General features: G+C 44.6%; 1 protein-coding gene and 1 long non-coding RNA gene across 2 annotated transcripts in view; one reads left to right on the forward strand and one right to left on the reverse strand.

Annotated features, from left to right (window-relative positions):
• The window catches only part of LOC137750000 (uncharacterized), a 308698-nt gene that overhangs the window by 52777 nt on the left and 230536 nt on the right, over positions 1 to 25385 (reverse strand). The window lies entirely within an intron of this gene.
• On the forward strand, positions 6074 to 6403 carry LOC137749734 (small ribosomal subunit protein eS27-like). The gene has a single exon (XM_068523943.1). The coding sequence runs from the start codon at positions 6089 to 6091 to the stop codon at positions 6341 to 6343; it is 255 nt and encodes an 84-aa protein (XP_068380044.1). The 5' UTR covers positions 6074 to 6088; the 3' UTR covers positions 6344 to 6403.

Here is a 25385-nt window from a genome sequence, read left to right on the forward strand (position 1 = left end):
CAGAACTGTGAGAAATAAATGTCTGTTATCTAAGCCTGCCAGCCTATGGTATTTTGTTTTAGCAGCCCAAGCAGACTAAGACACCTTACTTTGTTGGGATAGTGGACGAGCTGCTGAAAAGGTAAGTAAGGTGCCTAAATCAGAGCTGGCCCATAGTGGGTGCTCAATATATAGGAACGATGGTATCATCATCACAATTATTTCCATCATCATTTTTATCAGGTAACCCCTGCCCTCAAGGAGCTCACTGTCTGGTAGGGGAAACAGATACGGAAAACAATGCCTGGGGCATAATAACAGAAGCATGTGCAGGCACTGCGGCAGCCCTGGGGGTTTCAGAAATAAGGGGATCTTCCCCCAGGAATAAAGCTGGACTCACACCAAAAGCCATGTAGGCTCTTCTGCTGCGCCAAGCACTCTGGTACAGCTGAGCCTGGAGCAGGGGCTCCCAGGCAGGTGAGTGGAGCTGCCAAATGCATCCTGCCCCTTGGCCTCGCAGCTAGCTGGGTACCGCTCTCCGCAGACACAGCAGGCACGGAAAAGCCGGCCACCTCCCGAGTTGTGGTACACGACGGCACCCTTCTGGGTGCACAAGCTGTCCCCGTTCTGATGCCAGAAACATAGCTGTGGCAATGTCATCGGGAGATGGGTCTCGTCCCCCGCCCTCCCTCTCCACTATGCCGGGCAAAAAGTTAACTGTGCTTTATTTCACTTCAGGTCCATATGGCGCCTCAATTTCTGATCAGAGGTATTACAAATTACAGTCTGTCTCTGCAGAACATTAAAGTAGGCTCATTTCTTTTTCTGTGTCAACACGTTTGTTTCCATTGTTTGAGAGAATAGGCTAGATGGCGTTCTCGTCTTTCGAAGATAATTTCTTCTCTCTGCTCCCCAGTGACAGGACCTCGGTTAAGACGTTCACCTCCTCTCCCTACTCCATGCCCCTCCCATGATTTAATCTGCCCGGGGCAGGCAGGTTGTTTTGCAATTAAAGTTTGCCATCCAACCATTGGGAGAGAGATTAATTAAGGAAGAAAGGATTTTCTCTCTTTCTTGTGTGTTCAAACGCTTCTTTAATAAGAGGAATCAATGGAAATCAAAATAAAGGATTGGAAACTGGTTCCCTTGAACCTCCCCCCCCCCACCCCCGCCCCGCCACTCCCAAGGTCTCTGCAATCAAGCCCTAAGGCGCGTGGGTCTTTCGCAGTCTTTCCCCCGTAGCCCCGGTCAGATGCCCTCAGAGAAATCAATTGGGCGCCCCCGTGGGGATGAGATGGACGGAAGGAAACTTAAACGGGATTTTTATAAATTTCAATACTAGCACAAAACAGAAGCAGGACAGCTTTATTGATTTAAACATTAAAATAACATGTGCTTTCTTTGCATTTTCCCAGCGGTGATAATGCTTCTTATTTTTAATCTAGATTGAAATCTCGGAGACTTTCCACAAGCCTCTTGTGGTGATTACCAAAGATTAGTAATAACATGTCTAATTAGTGTAGGAAGACATAAAAATCAATGGCAGTTTGAAATGTTATACTGACTGGCAGCGCTCAGAAGAGAGCTGGCGTGTGTCTCCAGAGATGGGGCAGCACCTGGCAGCCCCCATCTCAGCTCCAAGCCCCAGGAGTGGGCTTACACCCATCCCGAAGGAAGCTGAGGGCTTTGCAGAGGCTTCCCGCGTTCCCAGGTCCCCTTTCTGTGAGCTTCTGATGTCTTTGTTGGAGGAAACAATAAAAAGGGAGCATGATTCATTGGCAGGGGGGCCAGCCAATTCAGTGAGCGCCCCGATTCCCAGTTCTGCCTCTCAGTGCAATTCAACAATATTTACCAAGCACCCTACCCCCCACCATGCCCAGGGAGCAACGGAGGAAAGACCCAGCCCCTGTTCTCCACAAGGCCCTGATCCACTGAGCGAAGGAGGGTCCTATGGATGATGGAGCCCCGTGTGCCGCCTCTCAAGCTCAGAACTCAGGAAGAAATTCCCAGGTTTGTTCAATTCCATCTGGGCAGGAGGTAAGGGTCCCCTTTCCATCCCACACAAGACAGCCACACCTCCACCCACTGTGCAGCTCATGCTCTAAGACCCTTTCCCTCTTCATCTCATGGCCTCCCATGCTCTCTTCCCCAAGGCCCAGGGTCACCCAGGCCAGACAACAGGAAACAGCCCTGCAAACTCTCCAGGGAGAATCTTCCTTCCACACCCAAGAAGGCATTTTCTCAGAGTCTCTGTTTCTGCTTCACCATATGTCTCTGAGTGGGGGAGACAGCAGGAGGGAAAGACACCTAGGATGTCCAGATACAAATGCATGGATTATAGATTACAGATATAGCTCACCATTCAAGTCATGCTAATAACTTAACACACTGTCCTAAGATGTATAATGAAGGGCCTCAGAAACACGGACGAAAGAGGGGTTAAGAGCTTGGAGATGGCCCTCGAAGGATGCAGAGGTGGGAAATGGTGGTAAGGCTCATGAGAAGCCCACGTACAGGGGCAGAAGCATCAGAATGAGTGGGGAGGGAGAGCGAGGGATCCGTGTGGTTGAGGAGTGATGGCCTCCCCTCCCCTCACGCCTCATCCCACCACCATCTCCCTCTGACCCCAAGACCAGGGCATCTCTCTACCACGACCACCAAGAGCCAACCAATGGGCAGATATTCCCAGGGGTCTCTCCCAGCCTGGGAGATTATGCAGGACAGAGTGACAATGACGACACCATGTGGCCCTAAGAAGCAACAGCAGTCTCTGACGATCCTGAATGTGGATGTGGGGTTAAACCAACTCCATTTTGGATTGTGATGCTCAAAAAAGTCAAGATTGGGACAAGTTTCAGAGAGAGATACTAACTTCCTGGAACTAAGGCATGTTGGCTCTTAAGCAATTGCATGGGAAAATAAGACCTAAGTCTTCACTTGCACTTGGAGTTTGGGAAACTATTCATGCTGGTTCATGAAGGGTAGGGGTGTGGAGCCTGGGCAAGTTGCAAAGGGCAGTGAACGTCACTATGGAAAGTTCACTGCTTAAATTTTAATTTATTTTTTAACTTTGAATTTTGAAATAAATTCAGACTTTTTTTAAAAAGCTTCAGCAACAGTACAAATAATCCCCATATACCTTCATCTGCCCTCCCCTAATATTAATACCTTATGCAACCACAGTACAATGATCTAAATCAGGGAATCCAAATTGACACATGCTATGAATTAATCTACAGACCTTATTCAAACTTCTCCAAGTGTTTTACTCATGTTCTTTTTCTGATCCAGGACCCTGTGCAGGATCCCACATTGTATTTAGTTGTTATGTCTCCTCCAGTTCCAGACTGTTCTCAGGCTTTGTCTTTTATGACCTTGATATTTTTGAAGAGTATTAGCTAGTTATTTTGTAGAATGTTCCCAAATTTGGATTTTTCTGAGGCCCCCTCGTGTCTAAATTCAGTATCTTTCAGCAAAAGGACCACAGACGTGAATGAGGATGCCCTGGTTGGTACATCGGATCAGAACACACCTGATGTCGTTATGTATCTCACCCCAGTAAGCTTAACTTTGGTCGCTTGATAAATTGGAACCTTGCTGGCTTCACTGTAAAGTTACTGCTCCTCCCTTTGTAATTACTAAGTATCTTGGAAGGAGATACATTGAGATTATGTGAATACCCTGTTTCTCGTCATACATTTTGCCCGTTCATTTTACCATCCTTTGGTTATTTTTGCCTGAAGCAATTATTACTGTGGAGTGTGCCTGAGTTCCTTCCTTCTACCTTTGATAATTAGAATTCTACTGTAAGAATTCACTTTCCCTCCTCTTCAGTTTGTGTATTTAATGATCTACTAATGGATGCCAGTGTGGACTCCTGGATATTGGTGTTATTCCATGTATTATAATCCATTTCTATCACTTCTTTCATTGCTCAGCTTGTTTCAGAGTTGGTCCCTGGGAGCTCCTTCAAGCTGGTTCCTGTGTCCTTTTGACATGACCCTGTTGTTTTATTTAAAGCAATTTCTTACTTGTTGGCACCAAGATATTCTGGGCTCATCTTGTGCTTTTCCTACCCCAGCCCTGAACCAGCCACTCGCTGATGCTTTTACATCCGATAACAAGTCATCACTAGTAGTGTGGAAGCACTCTGAAAACACACCCTGTGGTATATGTTATAATATCTCCCTCTGCACCAGCATAGAGCCCAGGCTTTGATCATTTATTTGCTCCATAAATTACTGGTTATTGAGTGAAATAGAATTTGTCGCACCCATTCCTTGGTCCGGCAAGAATGCACCAGCCCTTACCAGGCGCTAGGCCCTGTGATGGCTGTTAAGATAGAGGTTAACCAAGCCCAAATCCCCCTTCTAAGAGCTCAGAAGCAAGTGGGGAAACAGGAAGCCAGTATAGCCAGAGGACAGCGTGTGCTCAAACAAGGCAGCAAAGACCACAGATATCACGTCCCAAAGGAGATCCAAGGCACATGCAGAATTTACCAAAGAGCGATCTAAATTTTAGGAGTTTAACAACTCCTAAACCTCTCAATCATACCAAGGGTTAAGAGTTGGAGATTAGGGAGGACTTTTGAAGACACCTTCTTGGGAGAAAGCTATGCTAAGTCCCAACCCCAGCCCTACCTCCAAGGGGAAGGGACACTATCTCCTAACCCAAGCCTGATGTCAGAGACTTCAAGGAAAGGCGATTAAGAAAGGATTTTTAGAACCAGCTGCTGTGTTGCTAATCCCAGCCCCTACCAAGGGCGAGGGTTGGGGTGGGGGGGTGTCTATACTTCACCTTGAGCTTCAAGAAGGGGGCTATGGGGTTTCAACAGAAGCCACCAAAGCACTTAATACATAGCCCCTAAATTGGAAGACATAAAGGGCTGGTGTCTGCTTCCTACCTGAGAAATACAAAGGGTGAGAGATGAGTGAGCCAGTCCCTGATAGACAAACCCTAGGAAACGTGGTGACAGTCAGGTTCTTTCTCTGCCGAAAAAGCATACAGGACAAAACATACAGGCATCTCCCATGGACCAGGTAGGGTTTTAGATCCTATCCTACAGAGCCACTTAGAGATCCAATGGACCTCCACAGAAAGACCTAGAGGCACCCCTGGGAGTATAGAGGTCACATAAAGAGTAAGCAACAGGACCCAGGAAGATGCATCACTCACAACAAAGGAACTAGAGCTGAGAGGTCCTCAGAAATCAGATCAGGGTCTCTGAAGATGCAAAAACCCCACAAAAGTGCCCCCAAGAGAAAGACCCCCTTAAACCTCCTCAGGGACAGAAAATGTGACATCACAGCCCTCGAGTTCCAGGCACACAGGCTGTGCGGCTCCCCCCTTACCTCCTCTTCCTCCTCAGACACCAACCATGCAGGGGTCAGGAGATGGTAGTAGAAAGGTCAGGAGGGCTAGGAGGAGAAGCAAGAAGAAGGGAAAGAGAGGAGATGACACCCACCCCATCCCCGAATGTCCTGTCTGCACCAGGCTCAACATAGAAGCGTGGGTTTGATCGACTTTAATTCAGGTTGTGACCTTTGATTACCCTGTGGGACTGGGATTCTGTCTTATAACTTAGAGTGACCATGAGAGTGTTTCTCCCCTACCTGGCCCAGAGGTCATCGACTGGCAGGGAAAGAGCTAGCCCCACAGAACAGGGAGGCAAACATAAAGTTGCGTTAGGATCACAGCCCACGATTTGTGTGATTTAAACAAATCCTTCAAAGGATGCAGGAACAAAGCGCTGTTAACAGCCCAAAAGGAGAACTTTAAAACAAACCATTAATTTCTGGGTGCCTCAGTGTCCTCGTCCAAAAGCAAAAAGAAAGGAAGAAATTAGGATCCTAAGAGCCTTCGGAAGATAACAAGGAGGAAGGGGTATCCAGGACTACCGTATCCATGCTCTGGGTGAGGCCTCTTACCTACATCACCTTATTTAATCTGTGCCTAAACACAGAGAAATGTGGTTGGATGCCAAATAAAGCCAGATAAAAGAAAACCATCTGACTCAGAGGATGCCTCCACACCAGAAATCTTCATATGTGGCTCGGCTGATGGAAAAAGAGAAACAGCTTTCCGACGGTGACGACCTCCCCACGAGAACATGCCTCTAGCAAAGGATCTCCTTCATCCCTCTCCAGAAGAGGAGAAGAGGAAACACAAGAAGAAGCACCTGGTGCAGAGCCCCAATTCCTATTTCATGGATGTGAAATGCCCAGGATGCTATAAAATCACCACCGTCTTTAGCCATGCACAGACAGTAGTTTTGCGTGTTGGCTGCTCTACCGTCCTCTGCCAGCCCACAGGAGGAAAAGCAAGGCTTACAGAAGGCTGCTCCTTCAGACGGAAGCAGCACTAAAAGCCCCTGGAATCAAGATGAATGGGAAACCATCCCAATAAACACATTTTGGATAAAAAAGAAAAAGAGAAACAAAAACTCAAAACTCCTTTATTCAATCAGCTCTCTCTCTCTCTCTCTCTCTCTCTCCCTCTCCCTCTCCCTCTCCCTCCCCCTCCCCCTCCCCCTCCCCCTCCCTCTCCCCCTCCCCCTCCCTCTCTCTCTCTCCCTCTCTCTCTTCTTTCAGGAGCACTTTTCACCATCGGGCAATATTTCCCTTTTAAGTCCAGATACGTGCTTTTAAAGCTTTACAAAACGTGCGGCGGGAGCTTCCTTTTCCTGGCAGGTGGACTATTCCCAGGGCCCACAGTCCCCTGCAGCGAGCAGTTCCCTGTGGCCAACGTCACCGGGGCGGGGAGACAGTGCTTTCGCCCACCCCCAGAACACATTCCCTGCAAACCGAGCCAGCAAAAGGCTCCCCAGGAGCAGATGTTTCTGTTTAAGGCTGATAGGAACTGCAGGGACCATTTTTCTCCCCATCAGTTTTCAAGCGCAAGAGGCAGCTGTTTGCCAGGAACACAGACCTGGATTCTAATGAGGTTCGTGGCTGAGCCAGGCCTGCATGAGGTGGGCCTGACCGATACCAGAATGAGGTTATTAACGAACCCACAGAAAGCTGGCAAAGGGCCATTTCAAAACACTCTGGAGGAGAAATGTCTTGTTTCCTAAAATGGAGTTTGATATTTTTAAAAGCATAATCAATGAGAATTGTCGATTTGGTCTAATTTCTGCCAGGGATTATCGCTCAATTTAAAAAAAGAGCTGCCGATTTTTCAGGGTATTGGTTTTCCCCCAAGGTGCATGACGCAACAATCACACACTACATCCCCAGAAACCTAACCTACAGGCTCCTTGTGAAGTTGGGCGGGTGGGTTCGTGTCAGTCCAGCTAATGACCACCCCTTGGGTGGGTACCTGCTCCATTCTCCTATAACTTTGGGGAAACCAGGAGCTTTCAAATCTCCACCTAGGAGAGAACGCTCCTTCCGATGAAGTGTTTCCCATACTGGTTTCATCCACAGAGTCAGCATCTGCTTTGCAGAGACCCTGCTCTGTTCAAATAACCAAATGTGACTTTGCTAATACAGATTCTCATTCATGGGAGTTTCTGCTATGATCATTTTGGGAGCAGGAGACAAATGTTTAAGGACAAGTTTCTGATGTGGTTTTGGAGTGGAAAAATGAAAATTGAAAAAATTCCTAGGCACTGACTTCAATTTTTCTGCAAATTGGAAAACGGCTGCAATTATTCTTTAAATAGAAAGTTATAGAAACAAACCTTTTCATTTTACAATGAAAACCCCACAGACTTAGAATAAAATCCATCTGGAGAAAAAAAGACATTAATTTAAAGTCACTGTAAAATAGAACAGCTTAATATTAGAACCTCTCCTGTGCACACATTTAGATAAGGGAGAGAGAATATCCCTGAGAAAATAATGGGCATTGCATTTATTGAGTGATTAATATGGATCAGGAGCTTTCATATATATTATCCCATTTTTTCTGCACCACAATTTTAAGAGATTGATACTATTATGCAAATTTTGCCGACGCGAAACTGAGGCTCAGAGAGGTTAAGTAATTTGCCTAGGATAACACAGTTAATAAATAGTTAAGTTCAGGGGTTTTTTTTAATTAAATATTTGTTTCTAAATCTGCTTACATGAGTGAAAGCTGTATATGAAAAACACTGAAACTTACTGAGAAGTCACCCACAATACCCGAAGATAACTACCTTTCTTTCTACGTATACTTGTGTGCACACACACACACTCATATACACACTTAAATGGAATCATACACACTATTATACATCTGCTTTTTCACTTTCGAATGTGTTCTAATGTATTATAATCATGATTCCCTGTGTTACACACTATTTTTCATTGTCCCATAATTCTCCATTGCATTGCTGTACCAAATTCTATTTAACCATTCCTCTATTGGGTAATTAGGTTGTTTCTAATTTCTTTCTATTATGAACAATGATGTAATGAATATCCTTGCAAATAAATCTTTGCCTGCATCCAGAATTGTTCTTTAGGGTAGATTCCTACAGATGGAATTTCTGACTCAAAAAATAAGAACATTTTCAGGCATATATATATACAAATATATACACACACACACATATATACACATATACACACACACACACACACATATATACATATATACACACACACACGTATATATAGTAAAATATTGTAAAATCACACTCCAAAAAGGTTGTACTAGGTTAAATCGGTGTATGCAAATGCCCCTTTCCTCAAACTCTAACACTGGCATTGTCTTTTTCAAAAATGCCAATTTTTGAAAATTGTAAAAATGTAAAAAATGACCTCCTGTCTAAACTTTTATTTCCTTAATCAGTAGTGATAATGACCTGTTTTCCTGTTTCCCTACCACTTGCATTTCTTCTTTTGCAAATTGTTAAGTTTTTTTGCCCATTTTATAACCAGGGCAATCACTATTTTAGTGATTTGTTAACACTCAATATATTAAGTTGATCACACCTTTTTCTGTAATATATGTTGCAAATAGATGCCTCAGCTCATATTAAGCTCTTTTTCTAGCTTACGGTGGTAATTTGCCAAACTAAAACTTTAAACTTTTAGGTTGTCAAATGCACCAATCAATCTTTAAAATTCCGCCTTTGACCGGAACTTAAAAATCAACATATATATTATTCTAACATTCTTATGAGTTTTTTAAATAACGCTTTTAATGCATCCTGAAGTCTAATTTCCAAACTGTTAATAATTAATTGACTAAAATCATTCCCTTCACTTTACGGTACACTCGATTGTTACATATATTGAGCCTGTTGTGCACTTCATACTCTGTTCCTTTGATTGACTTGGCTTCGAGCCAGGGCCACCTGCTTGAATCATCATACGTTTACAATGGGCTTTCAAATCCAGTCACTGGAAGCTACTGCTTTCTGACCACAGAGCCTGTGTTTTTCCACAGTAACCCATCTGGGGGCTCAAGGAGGGAATTGTCACCATGCTGAGGTTGGGAAGAAAAGCTCTTACAGAAACATAGCTCTGCTTTCCACTTGTCACCGAGCTGGTCTTGCCGAGGAAAGTGAAATGAACAGAAGACTGGACTGTGGATGCCGGGTTGAGGCTATGTTTATGGAGAGTCAAAAGATTCATCCCATCCTAAAAACATGAATGGATGTTAACGGAGGGCTACTATGTGCTGAGAGTCATGCTAGGCTCTGGGGAAATGGAGATGAATAAGATGCGATACTTGGCTTCAAGAAGGTCACAGAGTAGGTACGTACAGGAAATCAGACACACTGACCGCATCTCGTGGCTGAGTCTCCTCAGCATCTCTTCGCTGGGGCCACCAAGCCCCGAGCTCAGGATCCTTTCTGCCCTGGCTTCTGAGGAGGCAGGAATTACCCAAGCAGTCCATCTTCCCTTCCTCCAGTGAGTATGCTGCTAAATCAGTCCCCTACTTTCCACTAAGTGCTAAAGGATTTTAGTTTGTGTTCTAATTGTTAACATGGATCAAACACAACAAATTAAAAACATAATTGCAAACCCAAATTTAAAATTTTTTTAAATCAATAAATCAAGTTCCCTCTGAGACTTCCCCAGGGAAAAACAGTGCCCCTTCCCTGAAGGCTGAAGCTCTGAATAATGCTGACCTTGCCTGAAGTCAAAGTTCACCACTGCCAACCCTGCCATGGCAAGATCCAGGCTCCTGCAGATGAGGACCTCCAGGTTACTCCCACTCCGTGTGGTTCAAGCTCTAGGTTTCTTCTTCCATCTTTGTATAGATGTCATTAGTTCACTGAACCAACCCCCTATGCTTCTGGCTTTTTCCCAAGTCACCTTCTTTGATGGATCTATGGGCAACCACCTGACCCAATTCTGTTGTTGATGAAGAAGCCTCCAAGAAAGCTTATTTTAAAAGTCTGACTCTTTGACTCAGACTGGAATGCCCCTTTGACTCTTTGCAACTTCTTCTTCCTGCCCTTCCATGGATGTAATGGCTGGGATGGCAGCAGCCATTTTGTGATCATGAGGCAAAAAGCATGAATACAAAAAAAAAAAGAAAAAGAAAAAACAACCCTGCATATTAAGAATAGTGGAGCAGAAGAATGAGAGCTTGGGTTCACAATGTCACTGTTGAGCCACCATATCATTCCTGGGCCACCTACCCCAGACTTCTGAGTGAGGAATATAAACACTCATTTATTTAAGCTATTGTTAATACGATTTTTGTTATCTGCATAGCCAAACCCATTCCTAGTGTGATCCTTATTCTGGGTTCTCATTCCAGTAACATAACTAGTCTCTCAGTGCATCCTTTTTTTTTTTTGAGGTAAAATGACCATGGCATAAAATTAACCATTAACTATTTTAAATGGCATAATTCAGTGTTGTTTACTACATTCACAACATTGTACTACCATCATTTCTATATAGTTCGAAGACAAAAAACAAACAAACAAACCAAACTCCATACCCATCAGCAGTCACTTCTTACTCCTCCCTCCCTCCAGCCCCTGGAAACCACTAATCTACTTTCTGCCTCTATAGATTTACCTCTTCTGGACATTTTATACAAATAGAATCATATAATATGTGTCCTTTTGCATCTGGCTTCTTTCACTAGCATAATGTTTTCAAGGTTCATCTGTGTTGTAGCATGTGTCAGGGCTTCATTTCTTTTCATGGCTAAATAATACTCCATTGCATGAATATACCACATTGCATTATCCATTCACCCATTGATAGACACTTGGGTTGTTTTCACCTTTTGGTTATTTGCTGCCATTCATGTACAAGTTTTTGTTTGAACATCTGTTTTCAGTTATTTTGAGTATTTACTAGGAGTGGAATTCCTGAGTCATGTGATCATTCCATGTCTAACCTCTTTTCTTTAATCTAAATTCTTTTATATATTTTATTGATGTGGACCATTTTTAGAGTCCTTATTGAATTTGTTAACAATATTGCTTCTGTTTTATGTTTTGGTTTTTTGGCCATGACGCAATGTGGGATCTTAGCTCCACGACCAGGGATCGAACTCGCACCCCCTGCATTGGAAGGCAAAGTCTTAACCACTGGACCACCAGGGAAGTCCCACATGTCTAACTTTTTGAGGAGAGATAACCTAACACTTGGCAGCTCTTTTCCTTAGAATCCTGGAGGATGCCCCCTGAAGGTCAAACCAAGACCAGAGTGCTGCTCCCCAGGCACCAGTCTGCCCGAGGCTATGCATGCTGTCCAACTGGAGATATTCCCCCATCACCATGTTTCCTCTACAAATGGTCCACCCAGTACTTCAGCTTCAGCCCTGGGCTAATCACAGGCCACTCTCTTGACCAGTGGCCCCTATTACTCTGGAACCCAGTGTCCGCTGGACTAGACTGCTTACCCAACCCCAGGTATTGGAAAAAGAGCACTTCAGGCATGAGAGAAAAATGAGATGGATGAGTGCTCCCAGCTCTCCTGGGTAAGTGGACTCTGGTGGAGGCTTCAGAAGTTAGAGTGAGGGCTGGAGAGGGCAGGACTGGACAAAGGGGAGCCAAGGGAGGTGAAAGACCGGGTCCAGGGAAAAGCTGAGACACAGAGGAGAGAATTATGTGTCAGATACCGGACAGATTCCTCAAACGCTGAGATATCTTAGGGTGTCTGAGGGTCCCAGAGTGGGGTCTATAGCACTCAGATAGCAAGCCTTTGTCATGCCCCAAAATGTAAGTCTGGACCTGAGACAATTCTGCAATCCTCCACTGGCACCCACTCCTTACTAAATCGTGTTATAGTCTCTAAAAGAGTCCAAATCCCACTCAATCTTTTCAATGAAAAGTCCACATAAAAGCGGTAATATGTTTCTGCTGTGAGTGGATATACCCCTGCATTTTTCATATTACAGAGACAAGAGTTTCGGGCATAGATCTTTGCTTTATGTAATCCGTAAGTGCTAGGAAAGAGTGTCAAATTTTAGAAAAGGTTACACACATTTGTGTATTAACTCAAAATGGTGAAAAATGAAGAACTCAAAATTTCATCTTCTCTGTTTCCAAGGATACTAGCAGTTTCATATCACCGTATTCTACTACTCTTTAAGTAAGAGAAATACACACACTTCCCCCTCCCCCATAAAGAAATAAAGCTCATCACTCATAGAGAAGGGGGTTTGGAGCCGTGTTCTCTATTTCACGGAGTAACAGAATCACAGACAAGCAGGGTCCTGGGAGGCCACCTGGTCCTATCAACCCATTTTGCAAATGGGGAAGCTGGCCCCTGTAAGGTTAGGTAACATCAAGGGCATACGTAGGTCGGCAGCTGAGCAAGGGCAACACAATAGCTTGGGTCTTTCCCATCATACTGCCTCCCTTCTTGCAGTTCAAGACGAGATTCCAAACAAAGCTAGGAATTCACCATTGCACGGCAGCAAACCAGCGGCCCCTGCTTTTGCCGTTGTTCACGGTACAACTGCCAAAACAGTTTGACAGCTCCAGACACAGAGTTCGTGTTCCAAATCATGTCTTCCCATTAGAGCTCTGATTTTCTTCCTCCTGGTGTAATTACCCATCTTATTCAGAGATGTCAAACCGTGGGTGCTTGTGAGGGTAAAAGACAGGCCACTCCCAGGAGTCTGAAGCTCTAGGTTGATGGGTTGAGACTGTCATAACGTACAAATGAGAGCTACTATTTTGAGAGCACTGACCTCGTATCTGGCACAGACACAAACTGACTCCTGTAAATCACTGCAAAACACTAGAAGTGGCTGTGATCATTATCCGCACTCTTCATCTGACAAAACAAGGCACAGAGGCAAACGCTTGTCCGAGGCTATATAATTAATAAGCAAAGAGCTGGGATCCCTATGCAGGGCCCCGGACCTCAGGCATTTGCCCCCTGGCTGAAACACAAGGGAGTGGGGTGGGGCCACTTGCTGATTTGTCCACTTCCCGCTACATAGTTTCCATGACAACAGAGCTGTTTCACCAAGGTCAGACACACACTTCACAACCCTGAGGGGTCCCTTGACTTAGGACTTTTTAAAGAAGAAAGAAAGTTTGGCTGAGAAGGGTTGAACCCATGTGTGGAATGGAAACTACATTTAATGCTAAGTTAAAGGCAGAATCACACTGAAACCAAGCTAAAGATGTGAGCACAAGTCTCCAGATTAATCTTCCCCTCCCTCCTCTCCCCTTTCCAGTTCTCAAGTGCCTGGCTTAGTGGAAGGAGGAGTCAGAAAAACCTAGACTTAAATCCAGCCCCAGCTACAAAGATATGGAGCATAGTAGGCTGACAATCATTTCCAATCCATCTCTCCAGTGAGAAGACATGGCGACCCCCAGCTAATTGGGGATGAGAGAGTCACCTTTTTACTCCCTTGCCTCTTTCATTGTGTCGTCCGCATCCATGGCTCCTTTATAAGATGTCCCATGCTTTCTTTGTTCCTAGCCAGTGCAGGCTATGAGCCCCTCTCTTCGTCTAGGGGTTTGTGACGCTTTGCAGAATCACCTTACCTCTATGCTTATTTGCAGGCTCAAAATGCACCTTGAGTACTGACTCTTTACCCAAAGCGTAGCTAAGGAAACTGCTTCTGCCCAAGGCAACCTGTGACATGGCCTCCACTGATGACTCTTTCTACAAGAGTGGCTTTGCTCTGGGTGTGAAGCACTGCATTGCTGCCTTCCTTCTGCAGCTCCGTGCTCTGTCCCTGCGTGCCGGAGGGTGTTTCCACTGGATATCCCGACATGGTCATGTTTAACGTCTCTACCACCACTCACTCCTCATCCTATGAGCCCTGGAGGTGTGAATATTGAATGACTTCGTGCCCCTACTCTGGCTGTTGTGTAGCATGGACATACACGCATGCATGTACGGAAAGACTCTTTTAGCTTCTGTGGTTGACAACTCATGGGAGCCTACACAGCCTTTCTCTGGATGTGTCTGCAGAGACAAATACAGTTTTCATATGCCATACAAGTGTTACAGTGCAGAAGCGGTGACTGGGCAGAGGAACTCAGATGAATGGTTTGGGACGTGGTCCCTCTGTGTGCTGACAATAATGGGTCAGATATCCTGCCTGAGGCTCTGTAAGTACAGTGGAGGTATCGCAAGTGCGATTCCTGGTTATTATTGTTTCCATTTACAGAACATTTAAGTATTAAGGAAATGCACACCTGCAACTCCATTTCCCCCTGGAAGGAGAGATGGTCACCATCCTTGCCCTTTGTATCACCCCTCCCTCCCCCACGTCACCACTCTCTCCCTCTCTGCAATATCTTTCTCTTTCAGAATATTAACATGCTCCTATCTCTCTGTTTCTTAAAAAATAAGTAATCCCTCCCTAATCTTCAGTAACTGTTAACTTTAACTAACATGGAACCATCCAGACTCAGTAAAATGGGGGCAGAAACCAGCTTCATACATTCTCCCATGGTTGGGCTCCTCAAGCCCACTCCCTAGAGTAGCACTTTCCAATAAGATTTTCTGTGGTGGTGGAAATGTTCTATGTCTACACTGTTCAGTAGTGTAGACACCAGCCACGGGTGGCCATTGAGCACTTGACATGTGGCTAATGTGACCAAGGAACTGAGTTTTTTCTTTTATTTAATTTTCACTAATTTAAATGGAAATAGCCCCATGTGGCTGGTGGCTCCCGTGTTGGTTGGTCCCCGCCACCCCTGGATCTCACTGCAGTACTCTGCCATCGCCTTCCAAGTCACTTGCAGTGAGAGGAAGTCTCATCTCAGTATTGACACCGTCTTGCCTGGTGTAATAATCACATTATTACAGTCAAGTCTAGGCTAATAACAATACTCCATACTCCATACTTTGATCCACTTAGAACCCCTCCTCTCTGCCCACCAGGCCAGCTTTCTGGAGTGTGTGATGTGTGTTTGGCGTGGTGGGGAGGGGTAATCTCTTACTGCTTCATTCCACCCCCTCCTCTATTCCCCAGCTTCACTTCCCTCCAGGGTCAGAGCAGGGGATAGAAGAGAGGGGACATGTAGACAGGATCCCATGGGTCCCTGCAGCGGTGGTCCAGTCCCAGGGCCCTCTGGATGGGGGGACCCACAGTTGTGACCCTCCCTCTTCTAGGACATATTTGTGGAAGTTTTGCACATCCCCAGTGGGGTTCTGTTACTGTAGTTTCTTGACCTGGGCAATGCCTCACCTCCTCGGTGGGCCACTTAGTTCAGTGCCCACCCCTCATGCAGGCCTCTTAAGACCCCTTTTTAGACCACCTCAGGTGGGCTGCATTCCTCTGAGTCTATAGCTGAACCCCAGAAGCACAGCCCTCAGTGGAGAAGCAGCTTGCTTTCAAGGTCTCCCAGCTTCTACCCTTGTCCTTGGCAATCTATTCGCAACTCAGCGAACCTAAGGATCCCATTAAATGTAAGTCACATAAGGCCACCCCTCTGCTCCATACTCCCTGCTGGTTGAAAGCAGAACCCTCATAGTGGCCCAAATTCTGGTTCTCAGTCTTGGCTGCACAGAACTGGGATCTCCTGGGAGACCTTTAAAATACTGATTCCTGGATCCCACCCCCAGGGATTCAGATTTAATGGGATTCTGGTATGAGGTGGGGCCTGGGCATCAGGATTTTTAAAACTCCCCAGGTGGTTTTAATGCACATCCAAGGTTAAGAACCACTGGTCTGCCTACACAACCTGGACCCTGTCTCCTCTCTGTCCTCATCCCCCACTGCTCTTCCCTGCATCCTCTCTGCTCCATCCACAAGGGCCTCCTTGCTGTTCTCAATCACCCTGGGCTTGCTGCGGCCCCAGGGCCTTTGCACCTGCTATCCACTCTGCCTGGAATGCTCCTCCCTTACCTCCTTCAGGTCCTTGCTGAAATGTCCCCTTTTCAGTGACATGTTATTAAAAAATGGAGCCCCCCCCCATGCATCTACTAACACCTGCCTCTTCTCTGCTTTCTTTTCTCCATCGTAACTAACACAACTTAGTATACAATATATTTTGCTTGTTTATTATTGCCCTCCATTAGAGCTCAGTCTCTGCCAGGTGAAGGATTTTTGTCTATTTTGCTCACAGCTGTAGTCCCTGGACCTAGAACAGTGATGACACATGATAGGTGCTGCATAAACTTTTCTCAGATGAATGACAGAGACTCTGTCATATTCATGATGGAATCGTCAAAGTGAATGAATGAATGAATGAATACAGACTGGGCCTGGCCTGAGCTTGGCAGAGACTGTCTCAGACATGAGGAGAAGCTAGAGGGAAAGAGCAGCCCCACTGTGAGTCTCTGGAGAGTCCAGGTGAGTTCTGTCCCCAGTCCGTCTTCCATCCCAACAGACGAGTACTTCAGGCAACATCCCAGGCAGCGGCTGGTCCGCCTTCAGCCAATGAGTCTTGTTAGGTCCTGGCTGTGGTCCACACCACGTGTCCTCTCATGTCCCTGAGAGACATCCTTCAACTGGCCCAAGACCATGGGAAGGAAGTAGGAGAATCCGGATTTGAAGCGGGCTCCTGCCTCTGTCCTTTCCAAACACTGTGCCATTTCCTTGTGCTCTGGCAGCTCAAGGACCTGCCTTATTATGACTGTCACATGTGCCGCTCCTGGTTTATTTCACATCTCCCACCACAAGAAAATGAGAGCAGCCTTAGTACTCACAATTGCTATGACCCTTGGGAACCTGTTTGTACTGAAACAGTATAGATCCTCTTGCAACACTGGGATTCAGTGCCGGTCACAGCATCACTCACGACACTGCATCCGTCCTCCACGGTGCTGCCCATGAACACTGCTTCCCATGACTCTTTCAAATGTTGTTCTGTACTTTGCTGAAGGATCACAAATATGAGTCTTGCCCAGAGGATGCAGGGAGATGTGAACAATGATTCTTTTCTGGTCCTGTTAAGTGCACTGTTCTGAATTTTTTTTCAGCTTTTTTGAGGTAGAATTGACAATAGGGATCATATACGTTTAAGGTGTACATCACGATATTTTGTATACATCATGAAAGGGTCACACAATCAAGCTCATTAACATGTCTGTCACCTCACATAGTTACCATTTTCTTTCTTTGTTCTTTTTTTTATGATGAGAACACTTAAAATCTACCATCTTAGCAAATTTCAAATACATAATATAGTGTCGTTAACTATAGTCCCCATGCTGTATGTTAGATTTCCAAAATTTCTTTATCTTCCGTAACTAAAGTTTGTACCCTTTGACCAACATCTTCCCATTTCCCCCTCCCCACCCTAGCAACCACCATTCTACTCTCTGCTTCTATGAGTTTGACTATTTTTAATTTCACACATAAGTGAGGTCATGCAATATTTATCTCTCTGGTTTATTTCACTTAGCACATGTCCTCCAGGTTCATCCATATTGTCACAAATGGCAAGATTTCCTTCATTTTTAAGGCTGAATAATATTCTATCATTTCATTATGTAATATTCATATATATGTATATATGTGTGTGTGTAGTATATATATATACGTGTGTATATATATATATATATACACACACACACACATTTGACCCTTGAACAACACAGGTTTGAAACATGCAGGTCCACTTATACACAGACTTTTTTCCAATAGTAAATACTATAGTGCTACACGATCCACAGTTGGTTGAATCCACAGACATGGAACCACAGATACAGAGGACCAACTATGAATTATACGTGAATTTCCAACTACATGGAGGGTCAGCGCCCCTAACTCCCAAGCTGTTCAAGGGTCAACTGTGTGTGTGTGTGTGTGTGTGTGTGTGTGTGTGTGTGTGTGTGTGTGTGTATGTCACATTTTCTTTATCCAGTTATCAGAAATTTAAGTTGTTTCCATATCTTGGCTGTTGTGAATAATGCTGCAATGAACATGGGTGTGCATATATCTCTTCAAGATCTAGATTTCATTTCCTTTGGCTATATACCCAGAAATAGGATTGCTGGATAATACAAAAATCAACTCAAAATGGATTAAAGACTTAAATTTAAGACCTGAAACTGTACAACTACAAGAAAACATAGGGAAAAAGCTTCTTGACATTGATCTTGACAATGATTGTTTGGATATGACAACAGAAGCACAGGCAACAAAAGCAAAAATAGATAAACGGATTGCATCAAACTAAAAAGCTTCCACACGGTAAAGAAAACAATCAACAGAGTGAAAGGCAGCCTACAAAACTGGAGAAAATATTTGAAAACCATATCTGATAATGGGTTAGTATTCAAAATATATAAGGAACTCATACAATTTCACCCTTCACTGATGGGGGCCATGCACTTTCCTGCCAGCCCCTCAGCCTGTACCCTAGCAGGACTCTCAACTCTTGTAGCTCTTTTCCCTGGGGTCTCTTTGCCCAGGCAGGTGGTCCTCTTAGCTGAGGTCCTTTCAAGACGACACCAGCCCAGCTATGCTCCCCAAGTCTACTCAGCTCGTGGGGAACACGGACCCTTGCCCAGCAGCTGGTGGACAGGCAGCTTGCCCCAACTTGAGCCTTTGCTCCCGGCTACACTTTCCACTTCCTCTTAGTAAGTTTCCCCACACCTTACACTTCGTAAATTTCCCCACACCCTGCTGCTCTGTTCTTGAAGCAGCAGCATAAGCACTCAGCCAGATCATCAGGTGGCCGTCTCCTCATCTGGCAAGTACCCCACTCCCCACATGGGGTTATCCCAGGTTATCCCTCAGATGACTTAAGTTTAAGCACACCCCATAACAACAGAGCACTGTTCTCCAAGGCTGGTGATATGGCCTCAGAGTCCCAGAACCACTCTTGGGCCACCTGCTCACTGGTCCCGCAGGAGTGGCTCTAGCACCTCTATTTGGAGATGTTGTCTGAGGTCCGAGCGGACTACCCCAGACTTTTAATAATTGCTGACCTTTATAAGCGCCTATTAAGTGAATGTACCGTGCAGTCCCATCAATTGGGTGTCATTGCTGCCAACCCCTTCACAGATGGAGACATGGAGTCTTCGAGAGGCCACAGAATGTTCCCAGGGGTTACACAGCTGATAAGAATTGAAACTTCAGTCCATACTGGGCAGTTGGACCCCAGCATCTGTGTTCTCAAACCACTGCCCTTAGCCTCCTGAACTAGGTACCCTGTGCCCCACAGAAGTCAAACAATTAATTGTATTAGTAAATGGTTTAATGTCTGTCTTTCCTTCCTTCCCCTTAAGGTCAAGGGCCTCTTATTCACTGCTGAATTTTTAATGTTTAATAGTCAACTGTTTATATAGTGAGTGCTCAGTAAGTAGTTATTCAATGAATGACTGTACTCGAAGACAAATGGGAGAGAAGTTGGCTATGCCTAAGACCCCCAGCGATAAAGGGGCTGATTACCCCAGCCATAAGGATTTATAGCCTGAGTCAAGTGGACACAATACCAAAAAAAGAGGAAGTTCAGGAGAATGAAACACAAAGGCCCCTGTCTTTCAGATGGCATCAGCTCGGCTCATTAGCTCTGGGAGCTAAGGATTGCAGCCTCAGTCCCCAGTTCCGTCTTCTTGTTGGGAACCTGTGAGCTCCTGGGGTAGTCAGGCGGGTCCCTGGCCAGGCAAGTGGAGTCATGGTGTCAGGGTATTGAGAGGAACAAAGCCAAAGGCCTTTGGAAGTGTAGGAAGAGGCATGGCTCGTGAGGAATCGGGCTTTGTCCCCTTCGTTCTCCCTGCTTCTTTCCCAGAATGGTAGTGCTTTTCCAGAGTCTCAGAATATGTCTTTCATAGGAAAAAAATCTGTCTGATAATGTGCTACTTTTATTGGAAAATATCACCACTAAAGGCAACAGCATCAACCCAATATGGTTTTTATGAATATAGTTGAAAACTAGAAAGTCAATGCCAGATCAATCCCATCTATGAACCTGAAGATGTTGCCATGTATTTCGCAAATTAGTGAGAAAGTAGCAGAGTTTAGAAGGTGAGTACACAGAGACTCGTCGTCCTTGCTAAAACTCAGGGGCCCTGGCTAATCTGAGACATGCCACTGTCTGCTGGACGTGCCACGTGCCTCCCCTTTATTTCCAGTGAGGTGTTCGGCTCCCCTCTCAGATTGCAACAGGCTTCCTGTGCTGCTGCAAGACAATAATCACAGGCTTGCTCCACGGCTCATGGCCTGATGGCAGCAAATGCCTCCTTTTACTTTCCCCATTGTCACCGTGGCTTCTTCTAAGGAAAATCGTGTTCAGTCGCTATGTCTTACTTATGTCAGGACTCATAATAAGGAATTATCACCCGGCAGAAATAAAATGCTCAGTTCTTCCCTTAGATCTGCTATGAACTTGGTCTTGGGATCACAAAGGTCAACCAAGTTGTCCCCAGAGTTAGGAGGCCAACATGCTCACAAAAGTTGCAATGCCACTCAATATGAGCTGTTATAACCATTTTGACATAGTGCTGCGGGAACACGGGAGAGTTAAGTAACTAACTCTGCCTTGAGGAAAACAGAGAAGGCTCCCTGGAGGAGGTGCCATCTGAGCAGTATCCTGCCATAGACAAGGTCAGGAAAGGGTGTCCCAGGAAGAGGAAACAGCTGAGGCGAAGCCACAGAGGCACAACAGCATGAGATTTATCAGAGAAGACACAAGTGGTTCCTGTGTGGCTAGATCATAAAGAAATGGAAAAGGAGAGATATAGATTTTTAGGGGGTGGGCATGTCATGTGACTGAGTAACATTGGTCACATAGGTGGTTACCAATTTGCCTACATGTCAGACTAGCCGTGAATCTGATTCTTATTAGAATCACACTGTTACACATTCATAACATCTTTAGGGCTGAGTCTTGATAGAATCAGAACAACCCGTGCATTTTACAGATTAAGAAATTTAGGAACAGAGAGGGTAAGTGCCTTGCCAAGAAGTCACACAGCAATTTAGGATGGTGCCAATGACCTTGAGTTGGTGTCTATCAACTCAAGGTTCATATAGCAGGAACACGTGTAGTTTCTAGAGGTGACGACACCAATTACGAGTGTGTTGTTGGACATGAAAGTTATGCTCCCAAATATAAACTGTGGTATGATTTTGAGTGGTTCTTATTACATTTTTATATTTCTCTCTATTTGCCAAGAAGTTCTACCATGAATATGCATTACTTCTGCAATCAAAAAAGTACATACTGGTAAGTGAAAAAAATAAGTCTTTTTAGTGCTTTAGACACTAAGAGGCTTTGGCTGTGGCTCACAGCAGACCTGCCCTAAAATGGATTTCACATAACAGGGACGAGCATTCAGAAGAGGTTCCCACTAAGTGGGAAGAAGAGCCAGGAAGGCGAGTTTCCATGGACGTATTTATTTCCACTTGAATCTTTGCTACCTTACAGTATAAGATACATTCTTTGGCTTCTAGGTGACTTCTTTCTAAAATAAGATACGTTGCTGGCTCTTAACATAAAATGTGTGTATAGTTCTTTAAGAGAGTAAAAAACAGTGGTTGTGACAGTGTATTCACCAGAGACAATTTGGTAATAGCTCTCAGAAAGCTTAAAAACTCCCATCTGGGTATTTATGCTGTTGAAATAATCAGAGATGTGCATAGAAGTTGTGTGAGGTCACACAGAGCATTGTGCCTGAAGACCCAATTTTGGTGAAAGGAATAAAGAAGGAAGGGGAGGGGGACGGAAGTAAAAGATTAGAAATTGCCTAAAATAGCTAAATGTCTAATAATCAGAGGTTGGTGAAGCTAACATACATAAATATCCTGTTATAGATTATTTGTGTCCATGCATACAATATAATGAAAGCAGAATGTAAATACTCTGTGAATTTTGTTTTCAAGAATGTCTATGTGTATGTTCACGTGCTCAGACACAGGACCAGAGCACCGTACTGGCCTGGTGATTTCTGGGTACTGGAATCACAGGTGATCTTTATTTCCTCCCTCACATTTCCGTATTGCCCAAGTTTCTGCAATCAACGCCCTTCTTCTACCATCAGAACATTCACAAAATGTACTCTGAAAGAGCATTGTCTGGACTGGTTTAAAAAATGTCAACAAAAATAAAATTAACCTTTTTTGTGTGTGCCTACAATGGGCTAGGCGCTGTGCTATGTGCTGGGGCCGCAGGGAAAAGTCAGATATGGTCCCTAAGTCCTTGACCCCAGAGTCCAGTGGAGGAGAAAATTTATACAGATAAGTACACTGCAACATGATTAAGTATTGCATAGGACAATAAACAAGAGGGCTTCGGGAAAGCAAAGGGAAAAGCACTCGCTCCTCCCTGGGGGTGGGTGCGGGGGTGGGGTGGGATGAAAAGGAAGGCATATTTGAGCTGGGCTCTGACAGGGGAAGAGGAGTTTGTTAGGAGAGCAAGATCAAGGTAAGGCATTCCTCGTAGCCAGAGCAGCATGAACAAGGGGAGAAGAGCAAGGTAGGATCAGTTTTGGGGAACAGGAAGGAATACAATGGGGCAAAGTCCTGGGTGGCCACTAACAATTCTGGACTCCATCCTGTGGGCAAAGAGGAGCCCACGGCAGAGTTTAGGAAGATCACTTCGGCAGCAATTTTGAAGACAACTTCCACCAGACTCCACGGGAGAACACTCATTTAGCCAAATCATTTTTTAACAATTAGTTGTCTTTGGTGTTTTCTTTTTTTTTTTTTCCTTTAGGATGATGAGATTATGGGTCATTCCCTTATTTTCCTTTTCTCCCCTTTTTATATATGCTACCCTGTTGCTAAATTAGTTTCATAATTTAAAACACTGGGGGAAAATAGTTTTTTCTAGCTAATCAACAACATTTTTCACTTTCCAATGCTATTTCTTCTCAGGATTGAATTGTATAAATCGGGTTGGAAATATCTCTTCCTGGAAAAATGTTTCCATCAACCAGCACATTAAAAACTGATTCCCCAGAGGAAATCATTGCTTCTCCTCCATTTGCTTCTAGATGTTCAGCCATGCGTCTTCTGTGTAGGTATGAACACCCTGGGCGGACGTGTTTGGAGCCCATTCTTTTCATTTTCTGTAAGCATTTGCCCAGTGTTGTCATCCGTTCTCTGAAGCTCTACTGCAAGTGGGTCCTTAATCGCCCATGAGCAGATGCTGCATCTCTTACTTAAATATTCCCCCACCAGCAGACTGGTAGTTTGCATCAAACGTGTTAAAATAAGGCTTCCATGAACCTCTTTATATGTCAACTTAGTTCCTTGGAATCGGTTACTAGAAATGAAAATCTGTGCTAAGGGGGAATAGAATCAATCCCAAAGGAGTTTAGGGAATAAGGACATTTTTTAAGACTCTTCATACATACTGCCAAAACTGCTTTTGTGCGTGGGGTGTTTCAAATCACACTCCCTGCAGAATATGGTTTTTAGCTGCTGCTCTTTTTCGTGGCAACTGGCCTGGATTTTAGTTGTCTGTCCATCAACCAGGGGGCAAGTCCTCCTTCATTTCTGGCCCTTAGTTGCCTCAACTAAGGGAGACGGGGGGCAGGGAGGGTAAGGCTTTGCAGCTGAAATGTTTATTTCCTCTCTCTATGACTAACAAATTTGGACTTAAAAGAGTCTGGGCCATTATTTTGAGCTACTGCACGTGAAAACAACATTTGTTTTCGGCCTCCCTTATTTGGCTCCATTTTTTCAAGGTGAAACCAGGCATGAGACAGATCTCTACAGCGTCTCTCCCACACACCCACACACAAATCTCATTTTCTGCCAGATTTAAAATGCAACGGTTACAGAGTGGTGCCTATTATTCTAGTCAACACGGTGCCCTTACCCAGAAGTCTGGTCACCCTTATATATAATTTATGAATCCAACCCAGAAACAAGGCAAAGAAAAAATGAACATAGACTGAAGTGTCTGTGGTAATGAAATCACTTTTCTGTATCATGTCCCCACGAGTTCAGGCTCATTTCCATTTCTCGATTTCTTCCCAAATTTGTTACCCCAGTGACTGACACGCCAATTGCAATTTCCTCCCCACGCTTGCTCCCATGTTATCCAATAAATGCCATGGCCTTTCGCTGCACTGTGCACTTATTTTCCAATTACTGTGGGTAAACAGGGTAGAGTAAAAGCAATTGAATTGAAGCTTTTAAATCATCTGATTCGGTCCCCAGCAAAATTTCAGAGATGGAGACATAAAACTTCAAGGCCATCGTCTCCAGAAATTACAAGGTTGGGAGAAACTGCCTTGAATACACCCTCTTTTGCAAAGAGCCATTTCCACTGGGATATCTTTACCCCAAAGTGGATGGACGCCATGTACCAAAAAGACATGCTTCCAAGTCTGTCAGAGTGACGCCCTCATTTGTTTAAATTCTGAGCCACTGCCCATCAGCTTCTTTCAATCTCCATTAGCAGGTTGGAACTTTGTTTAGAAAGCCAACAGGTACTATTTAGGGGATTAATGACCACTGATTTATGAATATTGAGGAGCATTTCAATAATCGGAGGCAGAGACATCACTGGTGCTGCAGCCAGCTCTCCCTGCCAGTACAGTCTACGGCAATCACTCAAAGCCAGTTAAATGATTCTGATTTATGACCTTAACCTTCAGGGTCCACTCCATTTGCTCTCTCGGTGTGTAAATTCTAAAAATGCAATTCCCTCCACCTCCAGAGAGCCAATTTAAGTCAACATTATGCATGAACCGAGAATGCGGGAATTCTCAGATCTCTTACTTCACTCATTAAATTTGCACCGAACATCTTGCAATTAAAATTTCATATAGGTTTCTTCTTATGATTGACATTTGGCCTTGATGAAATGAGTTCAGATTTGGTCTCTCAGAAGACTTAGAAGGAGAGAGATGGGTCTGGACATTGTTTCGAGAGAGATGATGACGGGGCCCTAATACTTTGATTAGCATTTGGAACGGACTAGTCAGGGAAGGGCTGCCTCTACCACACAGTGAAAGATATTGGGGCGCCAAGCCAAGAATGAGAAGCCAAGCCAATCTGCTCACTTAGTTTGGCAATAATGACATATGAGACTCAAGAACTCTTAGAAGAAGAAGAAGCATCACGGATCCCATAGATCAAGGCCTCCATGTTTCAGAAACAGAACCTGGTATCCAGAGGGG

The sequence above is a fragment of the Eschrichtius robustus genome, chromosome 16, assembly GCF_028021215.1.
Source record: "Eschrichtius robustus isolate mEscRob2 chromosome 16, mEscRob2.pri, whole genome shotgun sequence".
NCBI classification, from domain to species: domain Eukaryota; kingdom Metazoa; phylum Chordata; class Mammalia; order Artiodactyla; family Eschrichtiidae; genus Eschrichtius; species Eschrichtius robustus.